This window comes from Sinocyclocheilus grahami, unplaced genomic scaffold (genome assembly GCF_001515645.1).
Source record: "Sinocyclocheilus grahami isolate Dianchi unplaced genomic scaffold, SAMN03320097.WGS_v1.1 scaffold126.1, whole genome shotgun sequence".
In the NCBI taxonomy this organism is placed as follows: domain Eukaryota; kingdom Metazoa; phylum Chordata; class Actinopteri; order Cypriniformes; family Cyprinidae; genus Sinocyclocheilus; species Sinocyclocheilus grahami.
In genome coordinates this window covers 1,994,179-2,009,241 of record NW_015505305.1, presented here as the reverse complement: position 1 = coordinate 2,009,241, position 15,063 = coordinate 1,994,179, and the positions used below count along the sequence as shown (strand labels likewise).

The window sequence follows — 15,063 nt, the reverse complement described above, 5'->3', positions numbered from 1 at the left end:
TGGAGGTGTTTTGTAACAATCTAATCTCTCCCTCCACTCTCCCCTCTCTCTCTCTCTCTCTCTCTCTCTCTCTCTCTCTCTCTCTCTCTCTCTCTTCCAGCAGACTACTGGAGTGAAAGTGAACACGAAGACAATGAGACGCCCTCGACCCCCAAGCAAGACAGCCCACCGCCCCCTTATGACACATACCCACGGCCACCCTCAGTGAGTCAGCATCCACACAGACACATGCTCTCTCTCATTGTGTAATCCCACACAATAGCACGGTTTCATAATGCTTGACATTTGGCATTGGTAAAAGAGCTGTTTTGTAGTGCCGTCCCCCAGACCTGGCCTTACCACGTCACTGAGTGACTGTGTGTGTGTGTGTCTGTATGTGTGTGAGCCCACTGTAGAGATGTGATGAGATTGAGTCTTATCTCTCTTTCTCTCTACGGGTCTCTCAGTCTTTGTGAGTCACTATTACGTTTACCCTGTGCTCTTGATAGACAGTATCGGATATTTATTTCCGTTTTGGCAAACCTGTAATATTAATCATTGAGTAATATTTCACACAAAATCAAAAGCTAAAGGTATATCTTTTTATTTGTTTTGTGAAGAATACAAAGGCTATTTTTAAGATTTCTATGACAATTCTCATTACCGTAAATCCCCCCCCCCCCCCCCCAAAAAAAAAACAATGTAGTAATGTGAAAAAATAAGCACATAAATTATTATTTTTATGTTAATATTTATAAGCCATTATATGTGTATGCATTCCTGAATGTGTGTGGTTTAATTTGTGCATGTGTGCTGGTTAATAGTCACTGTGTTTTGTGTATTTTCAGTGCAGCACTACAGGGCAGGTCAGCCAGAGGCCACACAGCAGCAAAGCCTTTATTTAAGAGCAAACAAAGACAAATTAATGAAATGCTTTCCTTTCCTTCAGGTTTTCTTTTTTAGTTCTACAAGACCCCTTCATTTCTCCTTCACACATCCACACACATTATTCCCAGAGAGAAACGAATTATGGGAGACTGACATTGTTAACTATTAGACCTCCAGAGTTTTCTGTTTTTCATGACATTTCAAAGCAAAATCTATCTCTCTGTCTGTCTATCTATCTATCGTTCTATCTTTCGTTCGTTCTATCTATTGTTCTATCATTCTATCTATTGTTCTATCGTTCTATCTATTGTTCTATCACTCTGTCTATCTGTTGTTCTATAATTCTATCATTCTATCTATCGTTCTGTCTATAGTTCTGTTTATCATTCTCTCACGAGTCACAACTATAATTAAACCTGTTCTTTTGGAACGTTGCCAATTTGTTGAAAGCAGGAAGAGCAGTTAGCCTATATATTCAGAGCCTATTTTCACACTAATACAGCTTCAGGTTCTCCCTCCACTCCTCTGTCCCCTATCTTTCCATTTTTCTATATTTGGCTGTTTTCACCGAAACCAGAGCTCTCTCTGTTCATTATTCATCTGCCTGTCTTTGATGAGAGCGGGTATTCAGGGGCCTGGTCTACTCTCTGATTTTCTTCATTAGCACACTTTATTCTTTCCTTTTGCCTGAAGGTGATACGTGCAGAAGAGCAAAAGCATTTTGTCCATTCATGATTTTTAAGCCTAGTGAATTTCAAAGGACATGAATGATTTATATCTTTGAAAATGTAGTTGCATGATGAGCATCAAATTCAGTCGTACTTGGTGTTTCCTTTCCTTTTGGTCATGTTTTTGTCTTTGGTGCCCCAAATAAGAGAAAAAAAGTTGCCTAGCGTAGTTGAGTAAAAGTTTCCTACAATCTAGCAAATACTTATGTTTAACCTACTGTTCACCTTCTTCTCTCACTCAGAACCAGGTGAGTTGTGCCAGTCCTTACCTAGAACCCAAGCACGGCCGCCTCTCATCCACAGAAACTTCACAGTCTCGCTCCTCTCACGAGGAATACCGCTCTGAACCTCAAGGGGGCAGCAGCAGTGGAGGAGGTTCACCCACTCGGAAGTCCACCAGCCAACGGCGCTCATGGCAGGACCTGATTGAAACCCCTCTGACCAGCTCAGGCCTCCACTACCTGCAGACCATGCCCCTAGAGGACGCTGTGTTCTGCGAGCCAGGGCCGGGTCTTTCTCCGGAATATCGCCGCCAATCCACTCTGCCTGCCCAACGCACAATGAAGCAGGAACATTACGGTCCCTTCCCAATGTTTGAAGGGGAGAGGCTCCGAGACCCTGGTAACACAGCCGGGAAACCCCGCAGCTTCACCTTGCCTCGGGATAGTGGCCTGCATGCCCTCCTCACACCCTCTGCCAGCATGGCAGAACAGCGGGACCCCGGCCGTAGGGAGCTCAGCCGTTCCCATTGCATCAATAACGGTGAGTCAACAGTGATTCAGAATTATAATATATATATAATATACTGTATATGTTATCTCCAAAATATAATATATCTCCAAACTGCTGATACTTTGTAGGGTCGTGGGATATATATGTATATACAGTATTTCTATGTATATATGTAGCTCTATATACATAGATATGTATATATGTGTATATATATATATATATATATATATATATATATATATATGTATATATGTATATATGTATATATGTGTGTGTGTGTTAATTTAAATAATGTAAATTATATTTTGATTTATTATTATTATTATTCTTGTTGTTGTTGTTTTTTGCAAAGAAAAATGCAATTTATTTAAAATATACTTTTTTATATATATTTTCTCTCAAAAAAATTTGATTATAAATAAATAATTAACAAATTCTTGTTAATTAATTAGTTATTTACATCAGGACTGTCAAATTAAGACTTCAAAAGTTACATTTCCCCTGACCCATAAATTCTTTAATTAGTTTAATTCATTTTTATAATTGATTGACGGTCCAAATGTACACACAAATTGGTAATGATGACAAATGGGGGGATGTGACTTGATATGGCTTTTGCAAAGGTACTAAATCTACTGTTTATTATTATTTTGCAACGTAAGTAGCTGTGCATGGCAGAAAATAAATGGTTCTGAGGACAAGATCGGCTCAAATCAGTTCTCTAAAACCTCTTCACCACATTTGATTAGATTTTAATAACCCCTTTCATTATGAGAACAGTAGGCACAGCAGAGTTATTTTAATGCACGTGTGAATTTATTTGAGTGCTTTGATGTTAAATTGTTAAGAGCAGTGCTCTCACAGAGAGACATGTGTAGGGATTTGAGGCTCTTTTTCCGTCTGTATCTCTTCCTGTGTTTTCTTAGCTTCTGTATCTTCCTCTTTTTCCCTGCTTGAGTGTGTGTTGGTGCTGTATGAAGCATAAACAGTGTCTTAGTTGCAGTTTTTTTTAGCTGTGCTGTGAGGTCCCCCACTGAGATCTGTCCACTCGTTTCTTACATACACACATGCACACATACGCATGCAGGCATCATCTTCCAGAAATAGCTGCATGCACTTTCCTATGAAACCAATTTTAACCCTGCAGTATTGGTGTGGTTCCGTCACAGGCTCCTGGCCCACTTCACACTGCTTTACCATAGTTGATTTTGATTTACAAGGACAGTGCATATTTTTGTAAGCCTGTTAGTTTTCAGCTTTAGTACATGGACACGTATCATGACCAAAGAGTGAAAATTGCATAAGAATTTATATACAAGAAACAAGGATACTTTTTTTATTTTTTTATAAACAAATAATAATAATTTTTATTTTCTCAAAAATTGAATTTACTACATTTTAATTGTCCCCCTAAAGAACAATAAAACATTTAGCAGAACTTTTACCTTTCTCATTTTAGCTTCTTACATTTAGCTTTGTATTAATATTTATTTTTATTTTATTATTAATTCAAAAATGTAATTAACATTTTATTTTTTGTTTAATGCTAAATCTTTTTTTCTACAAAAATTAGTTTCAGACTAAACCAAGGTTTCCAAAACTAGGTTCATGAGGGAACTGCAGGGGGGTTGTGTGTTGATGAAAAGCTAATAATTGATTAAATCAATGAAGAAATTGATATTAAAAATTACAATAAATAATAAAAAAATTATCTAAATAAAACAATTACTACAAAAGATGAAACATTTTATTTGTTTATCTGCATGTCATTTGACTATTAAACATCATAAAAGAAATGTGAACATGCAAGTGTGATGTTAAATTATTGAAATATGAACTTCTCAAGTGGTACTTCTTGATTCTGCTGACAACATTTTTTGGGAATACCTGTTTGTGAATCATCTTTTGAAGAACCCTCTTATAGTGCATAATCACACTGATTATAAAACAACAGTCTGATTGGACCTATCAAAGCCAGGAAATAGAGATTTTGATTGCATGTCACTTGAATTCTATATTATTAGTTGCGGTGTTGCTTGAAAAACATAAACTCCCTACAAATATGCTAATGAACTATATTACTTGGAGGAATAATTGTTTATTTGGATTATCAATAAATGTAATTACCTTTTGTACATAGCCTCCTCTTTTTTTTTTTAAATAACTGTAATGCTCTGCCTCATGGATTATTGCTTTAACCTTGTGGTTAGCAGTAAATTCTGAATGGGCTATTAATTCTCTCCCGTTTTCTGTTTGGTCTGGTGTCCAGATAGACTCAATTCTCTCCACAAACCTCACAGGAAGCCACCCATTTGCTGCTGGATTACCGCTCTGTTTATCTCCCCCGTATTACTTTTCATCTTCCCCTTGTCTCGCAGTCTATCGCCTCATGGCTCATTGCCATCTCACCATCTATATTCCCCATCTCACTGTCCATCTTCACTATCTAACCACCAATCGGCTCATCTCACTTCCCATCGGCCCCTTTTCGCACCGTCCTCTAACTTTTTCTTCTAATATTCCCCTTTTTCGTCATCTTAGACAGATCTCCAGCAGCACTCTATATATAATCCCAGTGGCTTTTAATGAGTCTCCCTCTTATCTGTGTCTTTTATATCACTCTGTTTCTATCTCTCTCTGGAGGAGTAGGGGGCATCTGTTAGTCATCCACAGAGCCCATGTGTGCTGTACTACATACTGAAGAGAAAAGAGAGGCACGGCCTATTGATCGTGACTCTCAATCGCATGTTCCCCGGAAACTGAAGAGAAAGATTGTGTCGTGCAATGCCAGAGTTTTGAGAGTTCTGTGCCATTTAACAAGTTATAAAAGATTCACAAAGAGCTTTAAAACTTTATTGATTTACTCCGGTTTAGTCGTTGTTATTGTAATCTGTCACATGGCTAACCAAGCGTTTGATAAAATGCTTTTTCTTTCAAATTATCGCAGGCGTGTAATAAAAGCAGGGCTTGCCAGCTTGCACACTAAATTTACAAAAACGAATATGCTAAGTAAGTTTGAGACGTCGCCTGACTTACTGATCTAAATAGACAGTTATTTTTCAGTGATTTTTGACATCAGACAGATATATCATCAGATATATACGAGGCTTTGGTGCATATGGATAATGCCAGAATTAATACTTTTTTAGACTTTATTCACTAATTTTTTACTACTGAACTGATTTTCATCTACAGCCGCTTTTTTTTTTTTTTTTTTTTTAAACCTCCTTATTCAGTATTAATTTAAACTTGATTCCATTGCTGAGTGAGACACATTACACCCTGCATCTGCAGTATGTGGTGGGAGGTGCAGTGTGGGACTGCTCCCCTCTTGTGGTTGTTCAAAATAATGTTTAAAGGGGTCATATGATGCTGCTAAAAAGAACATTATTTTGTGTAATTGGTGTAATGAAATGTGTTTATGCGGTTTAAAGTGGAAAAAAAAACACATTATTTTCCACATACTGTACATTATTGTTTCTCCTCTATGCCCCGCCTTTTTAAAACGCATCAATTTTTACAAAACTCATCGGTCTGAAAAAGCGAGGTGTGCTGTGATTGGCCGAATACCTCAAGCGTGAGACTGAAATGTTACGCCCCTCACCATACTGTGATGGCGTGTCCCAGCCGGAGCAACGACACAAAAACATTAAAACCCATTACAAACGAGGCATTTGTTGCATCCAGTGGGGGCATAATTACGGATTATAATGACTTATACTGTCTTTTTACGCGTTGCGTTGCATTGCATCGCATCGTGCCACGTAAACATAAAACCCTGTCTGCATTTGTGGTCAGAGAAATGACAAACAACAAGTGCTACTCCACACTGCCCAAAACTCGCATTTGAATCATCAGTGGCAAATGATAAGCGGTCCTGGCAAAGGAGCGGTGAAAACGGTGAAAGCCGATCGTCCTCTTTTGGAAGACCAAACAAAGTAGTTTCGCTTTCACAAAGAAACACACAGCGTCTTCAGGACATGGCGGCAGCGGCAACAATACTACAGTGAGAATAAAAGTTATGCCTTCTTTCTTTGCGTGAACATTTGGGCGGCGTTATGCAAATCTTCCCACATAGTGAGGTAGATATGTGGGGGCGTGTTCGAACGAGCCGTTTTAGGTAGGTGTGGCTGACTCTGAACTTTTATAAAGAATATCTCTTTGAATTTGAGACTTTAGTCTTTGAAAATTTACAGATCTTCTTTATGCACCAAGAGCTTGTAACACTCCAAAGAGGAAGGAAAATATGAAATCGCATCATATGACCCCTTTAAATACACACCCTACATATGTTAATAAGACCCAGCACTATACTGTTCATGGCCCACGTGTTTTGTCTACACAAATACTACAACAAAAAGACTAGTGACTCAACCTATTTTTAACACATGAGCACCTGCATATACAGTACGTATGCAGACAGTAAGATCAAAGAAGCAAGCAACATGCAACATGCCACCTGATTGACAGTGTCTGTCAGAGTGATTTGATCGTCAGACCTGAGTATCCTTTAGGGAGTTTTTCTCTGCTTTTGAGGGTGACTGTGTTAAATGAATTGAACATGTCATTTTAAACACTCATGAAATCTGTCTTCTAGTCTTACTGTCCATCTTTAGGTGTTTACCAAATTACTCTTACTCAACCCCTCTGTCAAGACCATCTTAGATTAGCTAATAATGTTGACCAGCTAATGATTGTTGAGCAACTAATAACCAGCTTAAATCAGATGATCAGTTTACACCATGTTAGACCAGCGAATGATTGTTGACCAGATTATGAATATGTTCGACAACTAATACCCAGCTTGAATCAGATGATCAGCTTGTACCATCTTAGACCAGTGAATAACCATCTTAGCATCTTAGATCATGTTAGACAATCTAATGACCATTTTAGACTGTCAGACAAGTGAATGGTCAGCTTAGACCATGTTAGACCAGCTAATGATTATTGACCAGCAAATGACCATCTTAAACCAGCTAATGACCAACTTATATCATGAAAGACCATCTAATGACTGTCTTAGACCAACTAATTATCATGTTGGCAAGATAATGACCAGCTTAAACCAGGTAATTACCAGTTTAGTCCAAGTTAGACCAGCTAATTCTAATCTGTTTTTTTTATCAGACTTGAATGAAAGAAGGTTCATTGGGGGTACAAAGCTCCACAGTGCCAGAGGACTCCAGTCAAGTCTGAGCATGCTATGTGTGTTTGCGTGTGTGTCGTTCTGCTCATCTAGGTTGAGTCCACATCACTTCACGTCTACGCTAAACGCCTGTGACGTGCTTTGACTATGACATCCTAACCACTGTATGAAGGAGACTGTATCTGTAATGCCCACCCTCCACTGCTCTCTTTCTTCATTCCCATAGGACAGGGAGGGCGAGGTAGCACTGATTGACAAGCTGCTGGCCAATCCTAAGCTCACATCCTCAGAGTTCCAGGAATGGAAGAAAGTTTACATGGAGCTGTTTTCAGGAGAGCCACAGCAGGACCATAAGCCAAGCCCTGCCTCTGAGCCCAGCCCTGCTGCCACGCCTGAACCTCGCACACCCTCCCTCTCGCACACACACTCCTACATCGAGACTCACGTCTGACGCACACAAACGCACGGTTCGATCACTCAACACAAAAATACTGCCACAGTATTTGAAGTAGTTGTCGTTCACAACCAATGGACACTGTCTCACTTCCATGGACCTTAGGCTAGACATTCAAGCTAAAGTAAGGGTTGAATTGGTGTTTGTGGACTCTAATTTTGCATTTTAATTATGAGGCTGTGAGGAATATTTATGTACAGAATTAAAGGGGTCATATGATGCTGCTAAAAATAACATTTATTTTGTGTATTTGGAGTAATGAAATGTGTTTATGCAGTTTAAGGTAAAAAAAAACACATTATTTTCCACATAGTGTACATTATTGTTTCTCCTCTATGCCCCGCCTTTCTGAAACGCATCGATTTTTACAAAGCTCATCGGTCTGAAAAAGCGAGGTGTGCTGTGATTGGCCAGCTATCCAGTGCGTTGTGATTGGCCGAATACCTCAAGCGTGAGACGGAAATGTCACGCCCTATTGTGATGATGCCCTGTCAGGCCGGAGCGATGGTTCAAAAACATGAAAACCCATTATAAACAAGGCATTCGTTGCATCCAGTGGGGACATAATTAACCATGAACATAAAACCATGTTTGAATTTGTGATCGAAGAAATGACAAGAAATGACAAACAACAAACACTGCCCAAAAAACTATAATACTATAAAACTAAATATATAAAATATAAAAACTCTTTAAATCTAAAAAAAGTACTTACAGTCTGTAAGCCAGCAGGCATTGTAGTCTACTCTCCCAGGATCAGGAAACCGTCCTCCATAAAATGTGCTGCACACATCTGAATATTTGGGTTGAAGTGTTCTGGAACAGTGTTGTAAATACAACTTAACCACTGATTTCTAGTCGTGTCCATTTTTGGAAGACCAAACAAAGTAGTTTTGCTTTCACAACGAAACCGCGTCACACACGGCGGCCTACAGTGAGCAGAGGCCGGGGGCTAGCGTGACGAACGGCGGGAGGGTTAGAGTGAGCAGAGGCGGCGGGCTTGAGAACGGCGCGGCCGGCGATTTTGACGAAGGAGCGTCCGGAAGGACATGTGACGACTCCGGGCTGGACTCCGCTTCGTCCACGGTGAAAGCTGATCCGGTGATCCACAGCGCAAAGTTGTTGTATTTCCTGAGCAACCAGCACGGATCAGCTCCTGGTTTGACGAAGCGGATATCAGGCAAAAACAAAGTAGTTTCACTTTCACAATGAAGCACACAGCATCTTTATGACGTGACGGCGGCAACAACAAAACTACAGCGAGAATAAAAGTTACGCCTTCTTTCTTTGCGTGAACATTTGGGCAGCGTTATGCGAATCTTCCCACATAGCGACGTAGATATGTGGGGGCATGTTAGAACGAGCCGTTTTAGGTAGGTGTGGCTGACTCTTAACTTTTATAAAGAATATCTCTTTGGATTTGAGACTTTAGTCTTTGCAACGTTACAGACCTTCTTTATGCACCAAGCATTGTAACACTCCAAAGAGAAAGGAAAAATTGAAATCGCATCATATGACCCCTTTAGCATTTAGGGATATAATAATGCGTTGATGCGTGATTCAATATGTAAAATTTCAATAAATAAGTACATTATTCAGTAATCAACATAAAATAATCCAAGGTGTTATAGAGAGCATGTCGGATTACATGCACAGGGTGCACTTTAAGTAAATACTGGCAAGTTTGTCTTTCTCATTTTTCATATTTGTTTGTATCCATTTAAGCAATGCAAGTTCATATTTGTTATTTTCTTGCACCATTATGAAATATAGTGTTTATGGTCTATAATTTTTGCAAAATATATTTTGAATCACAATATGCTGAGACTAGCCAGTAATAGTTATGGCCCTGCCTGTATGTGACAGATTTTTGTTTTGTTTTTTAAATGTATCATGCAATATTTGATATATCAGCCAATATTTGATATTTAATTGTGCATGCACATCTGTTTTTATATTTGGATTACCTGTCATCGAACACTCACTTAAAATTAATGTTTAAAAACTATTAACTAATTAATTAATCATTTAAAAACACACTGTACATCAGTATTCATTTTATATATTCGCTTGTAGCATTTTACAGTATTTTAATTTTAGGCATGAAAATAATTGACTTATTGTACAGTATTTACATTTTGGGCATGAAAATAATTATTGGCTTGTATCAGCCACAATTTTTATGATTTTTGATTTCAGTTTATCCATAGCTTCATTGTAAGTCTTAACTGTCAACTGTTATATCAAGGTCTCCAACATTTCAACCTATTAAACATACTGTATTTTTATGCCTCACAGCCTTGTTTTAATTGATGTCAAATTTGATACACCATCTTCCCTGATTAAGGTCCGTAAACACAAATTCACTTCTCACTTTTGCTTGTGCTTTCACATTCTGACAGCAATCGTAGACTCAGTCTACACGTGCTTTTTAAATACTTGAAAAACGTTGTTTACGCAGGCACAGATAGCTGTACAAACAAAGCTCTCTCAATGGCTCGACTCACAACCCGCAAGCTTCAGAGTATGTCACTTCTGTACACAGGGTTGCCATGGTTACCAGTCCTCCAAGTGGCTTAGACAAGGAGGGACAATGCCGTCGCACGGAGAACAAACCTGGCCTACCGCTAGACAGGAAGCCGAGGTAGAACCAGAGCACTTTGAACTTCAGAAATGGAAGCTACGGACTGAACTCTGAGAGGAAATGCACATCTGAGGCTCCGTTCGAACTCTAAACACACTGACTGGCACACTGTTGTGCTGCTGTTCCTGTGTTTGTCTGTCTTTTTGAAGCAAATCTCTCAGTGGACACACAGACGGTCATCACACAAAATATATGCTATGTTTATTTGCTACTTTAGCATACTATATATACTCTAGTGTATCATTCTATATTTATGTTCTGATGTTATACATCGGCTGGCCCCGACTTATAGCACTATCCACATTTGTGTGGAAGTTGCGTGTGTGTGCATGAACATGGAACTCTAATGTGGTTCTCATCTCACCACAGTCTGCGTAGAGTGTTTGGATATACCAAGAAAAGGCATATTCCTGGTTCAAAATCAGATCAGTTCTATTGACAGAATCTTTGACTTGGTGCCAGTTTCCACAGTCAGCAATTTTGACTTGACTCATAGTAATGCTCTTAAAATGGAAGGCAATGGGGCAAGGCAATTTTCGGGCAGAAAAGCAGCTTGTAGTTGTGTCTCCAAAGTTGTCTAATGCCGAGTTCACACTGCACGATTTTAGCCCGATTTTTCACTCACTGACAGGTTTTGCGAAATCGCCAACAAATGCCCAAAATCGGAGACAAATCAGTGCTCGTTCACGCGAGTGACAGTCATGCAGTGTGAATTATCAAAGACACGATCTGAGGGAATCGCCGACGCCCGTGAAATATTTGGCATGCTAAATATCTGGAGCTGTCGGCGATTCACAATCACGCTGTGTGAAATGAGTTCTGACTGAAAAACACATCGGCGATGACCTGCAGTCAATGAGGGACCAAGATACTGGGCAGTGGGAAGTTCGGGAAGGAGTTACATGAAACGTAGTTTGCGGACCAGTGTTGCCAAATCCGCAATTGCCGCCAGTTGTTTATGTCAGCAGGTTGAAGCGACCCCAATAAGTGATATTTAGGCCCTGGAATGTGAATTGTACCAGGAGAACCCCGCCAAAAAAAAAATTATTTTACCCCCGAATTTTTACTGGGAGACCCCCTTGAAAGCAATTGGGCTATTTTCAGGCTAGTTGAGTAGTAATTGGGCGGGTTTGTAGCGAAAACCTGGCAACCCTGCACCAGACAGAGCTGTCGGCGATTCTTCCTATTGTAAAGTCATGCAGTGTGTAACCTCCTGTCGTCGTTCCATCGTGCAATGTGAACACAGCAACAACTGAATGCTACCCCAGATAGTCGTTCAGTGTGAAACCAACAGTGATGCGACCTCTTTGAAAATCGTGCAGTGTGAACGTAGCATTAGTAATCCTTGTGAGACTTTTCTTGGAGCCGAACTTCTGGTAATTCCTGAAGGGGGATTTGTCTCTGTGTAAACAGACCTTTTCTGGTATACTTGCACTTATCTTACAAAAGTTACAAGGTTTATAGACTTCACACAGTCAAGAGTTACAGTAAAAGATCGGCTATAGACTTTTACAGACAAGGTTAGTAAAAAGTTTTCAGTTATAATTTGTGAAACATTGTTTTATTTAATGTATTAAATATATTATTTTATATAATAATAATAATTATTATTATTATTATGGATGTACAGTCTACCATATTATTATATTTATAATTTTATTGAGTTGTATCAGTCAGTTGCAGACATACATCAGCCAAAATTAGATGTTAAATTGTACATTGTAAAAATGTGATGCCTGAATTCAATGCATTGAATGCAAATTAACTGCAAATTTTTGTGTTTTGTGTGATTTATTTAGATTTTTCATTTAATTTAAAACAAAGAATTTTTATACTTTATCAACTATTTTCCATAACATAGATATAATTATTGGCTAATCCATATTGGCCACTTTTTATATACCAGTGCATCTCCAATTATAATGCTTAATATTATTATTATTATTATCATAATATGTTTAAGTCCTGTGAATCTATGAGTTTTTGATGGATTGTGGTCCATTGCCTTGTCCCAATTAGAAACGAGTCAAAATAATTGAATGTGGTAATTGACAGAATGCAAAAAATGCTGTAGATAGTGTTCAGCTTGTATTGAACCTGGAGTATTTCTGTGCCGTGAACACTTCTCGACAGAGCATAACGCCGTGCCAGACTCAGCCTCTGATTACGGATGAGCATTCAGTGAAATGCTTGGGCTTTGATTGGTATAAAATTGCACAGGCTCCATTATCCAGAAGCTGCATTATCTCTGTAACTTGAGTCAAATTATGGAAGTTCTCTCTTCACTACGGTTTCCTGATATTATGAGGTGAAATGATGTGTCTCTTTGCAAATGAGAGTTCATAATCAAAAGCAGATTTACACATGATGTTCCTAGCACAAAAACTTGCATCCTTGAGTGAGCAGGGACAGCACTTGCAAGTGATTGTGTGTCTGTGCACAAAGTGTGGCGTTCATTTTTAATGCTTAATCTAAAAGAAGTTTTATGGACCATTGTGTCCAATTCAAAAATTTTAGGAGAATTTGAAGAATAGTATTATGTTTCATTATTGTATACCTCTTGGATTCAAGTTTTCCATTTCTATAAGCTGCCTTGCAGCTGTCCTGCACAGTGCTGCTAGTTTAGGGACATTTGTGTTAAGACAACAGTGAGTTTTTATGACAGCCGTGGTCATCACAACACATTGCTGGTCTCAGCCCAGGGACTCGCCGCACGGCTCGGCCGATCAAAGCTGTTGCCCTGAACTCACCCCAGCATCTGTCAGAAGCAGCAACTCGACTCCTGAAAATACATGTATGTCAAAGTTCGGGAGGTTGTCCATCTTTATAAACTCTCAGAGCAAAACATCTCTTTCTGCATGGCTTGAGATATACCAGTCACATTTTTTTGTTTGTTTCTAAACCGAAGCTGCCAAATGATTTAATGTCAGTGTTTCAACTGTCAGGAAGGCTGTGCAGACCAAGAAGCACTCAGGCGCTCCGCAGACACAAAACCGCTTTATTTGAGATTTTTAGGAACATACTGAATGTTCAGAAGTGAGTTTATTGTATGATAAGATGTGTATTATATGATGTACATTGATATTTCAGGTATGACTCTGATGATATAATGGAGCACATTTCATTCTGTATGTAATCTAAGACAATATTAGCTTGACTCAGGTGCTAATGTGTCCATGAGAATCATGGGAATGCATTAGCTCTTAGCGAAAGTGATTACCAGTGGATTTAGAGCTATTAGAACGGATGTCTGGTATTTTACTTTAGTAATATATCAGTTATTCTTAATTTAGTGAAAACCATGTTATTTTTCTTTAGCTGCCCATTTTTTAACACAAAGTTGTTGTAAAACAATCTAGTTTATCAATATTTGTGCTGCTGCCTGTCTTTATTATGAGTAGGGCATGTAATTTGGGCAGTGCAGTTTCCTATGTGTTTAGCGTACAACCTGGTAAAGTTTACTTTATTTATTACATTCATTTAAAAGAGACTTGTTGCTTTCTCCAGATTTCAGTGTGGTTATACCTAGATTCAAATAAACTTTTATGGATGTAATCATGCTATTTTTATTGCATTTGCATGGATTTTTTTTTATATGCTTGGTATTTACACTAAAATGAGGCCAGTTAGAATACACATCAAAGAGAGGTGTCTTCCACACTGCCTGATGGCTGCACAAATTTTGAGGCTGGTGAATCCCATTAGTTTTTATTCTAACCAGAGAAAGCTGTCTGTTGGTTTTCCCATTCATCAATGGCAGTTTCTCAGCTGGCATTTCCAACCTGGATGTTGCCATCTTTGGCTTAAAGGTGAGTGCCTAACTAGGGCTGGACAATAATTCAATATCAATATGTATCGCAATATAATTTTTTTCAATAATGGTGATATGATTTTTAAGCACATTTCCGATATTTCGATATACATTACCAGTTTCCCATACATTGATTTACAGACAATCAGTTTGCATTTTCAATAATAAACCCATTTCCAGCAACATGCTTTTGTTGTTGCTCTATTTTTTTGTTTTCTGAAGCAACTCGGAGCATGTTTCATCTAACCATAAACAATCGCCTGAGAGCTCACAGCCTGGCGAGCAATGAGTCGAGTACCTTTCTCCAATGGGTGATTAAAAATAGATGCCCATGTAAATTTCCTAGAAAGGTTTTTTCTTTTTCTTTCAGAAGTTTGCAGATTTCCAGGTAATGGACTCAATTTACAAAAATGAATGAAGATGAACTGTTTGGGTTTGTTCTGAGTCTTGGGTTGACAATAGGTTTCCTTTCTTTGGGCACAAGAGGCAGTTCAGATGGGGAAAATCTGATTTTCTAATCAGCAATAGTCTAATCAGCAAACCAGGTTAAGCTGCTCATACTCAAATCTCACTAATTTGCTAGTATTACCAGCAAATTGGTGTTCACACCTTTGATCAATAAATTAGTACAAAAGTCTTTAAAGAAACTCAAAAGCTGCAAAAACAAAATTATGCAGT

General features: G+C 38.6%; 1 protein-coding gene across 2 annotated transcripts in view; it reads left to right on the top strand.

Annotated features, from left to right (window-relative positions):
* LOC107590225 (connector enhancer of kinase suppressor of ras 2-like) overlaps window positions 1-7,802 on the top strand; it is a 106,630-nt gene extending 98,828 nt beyond the window's left edge. For both annotated transcript variants that reach the window (XM_016278895.1, XM_016278894.1), the window contains exons 18-20: window positions 101-204; window positions 1,838-2,357; window positions 7,703-7,802. In XM_016278895.1, the coding sequence (XP_016134381.1) occupies window positions 101-204; window positions 1,838-2,357; window positions 7,703-7,731 (653 nt within the window). In that variant the 3' untranslated portion in view covers window positions 7,732-7,802. The remainder of the gene's footprint in view (window positions 1-100; window positions 205-1,837; window positions 2,358-7,702) is intronic.
* The last annotated feature ends 7,261 nt before the right edge of the window (window positions 7,803-15,063 follow it).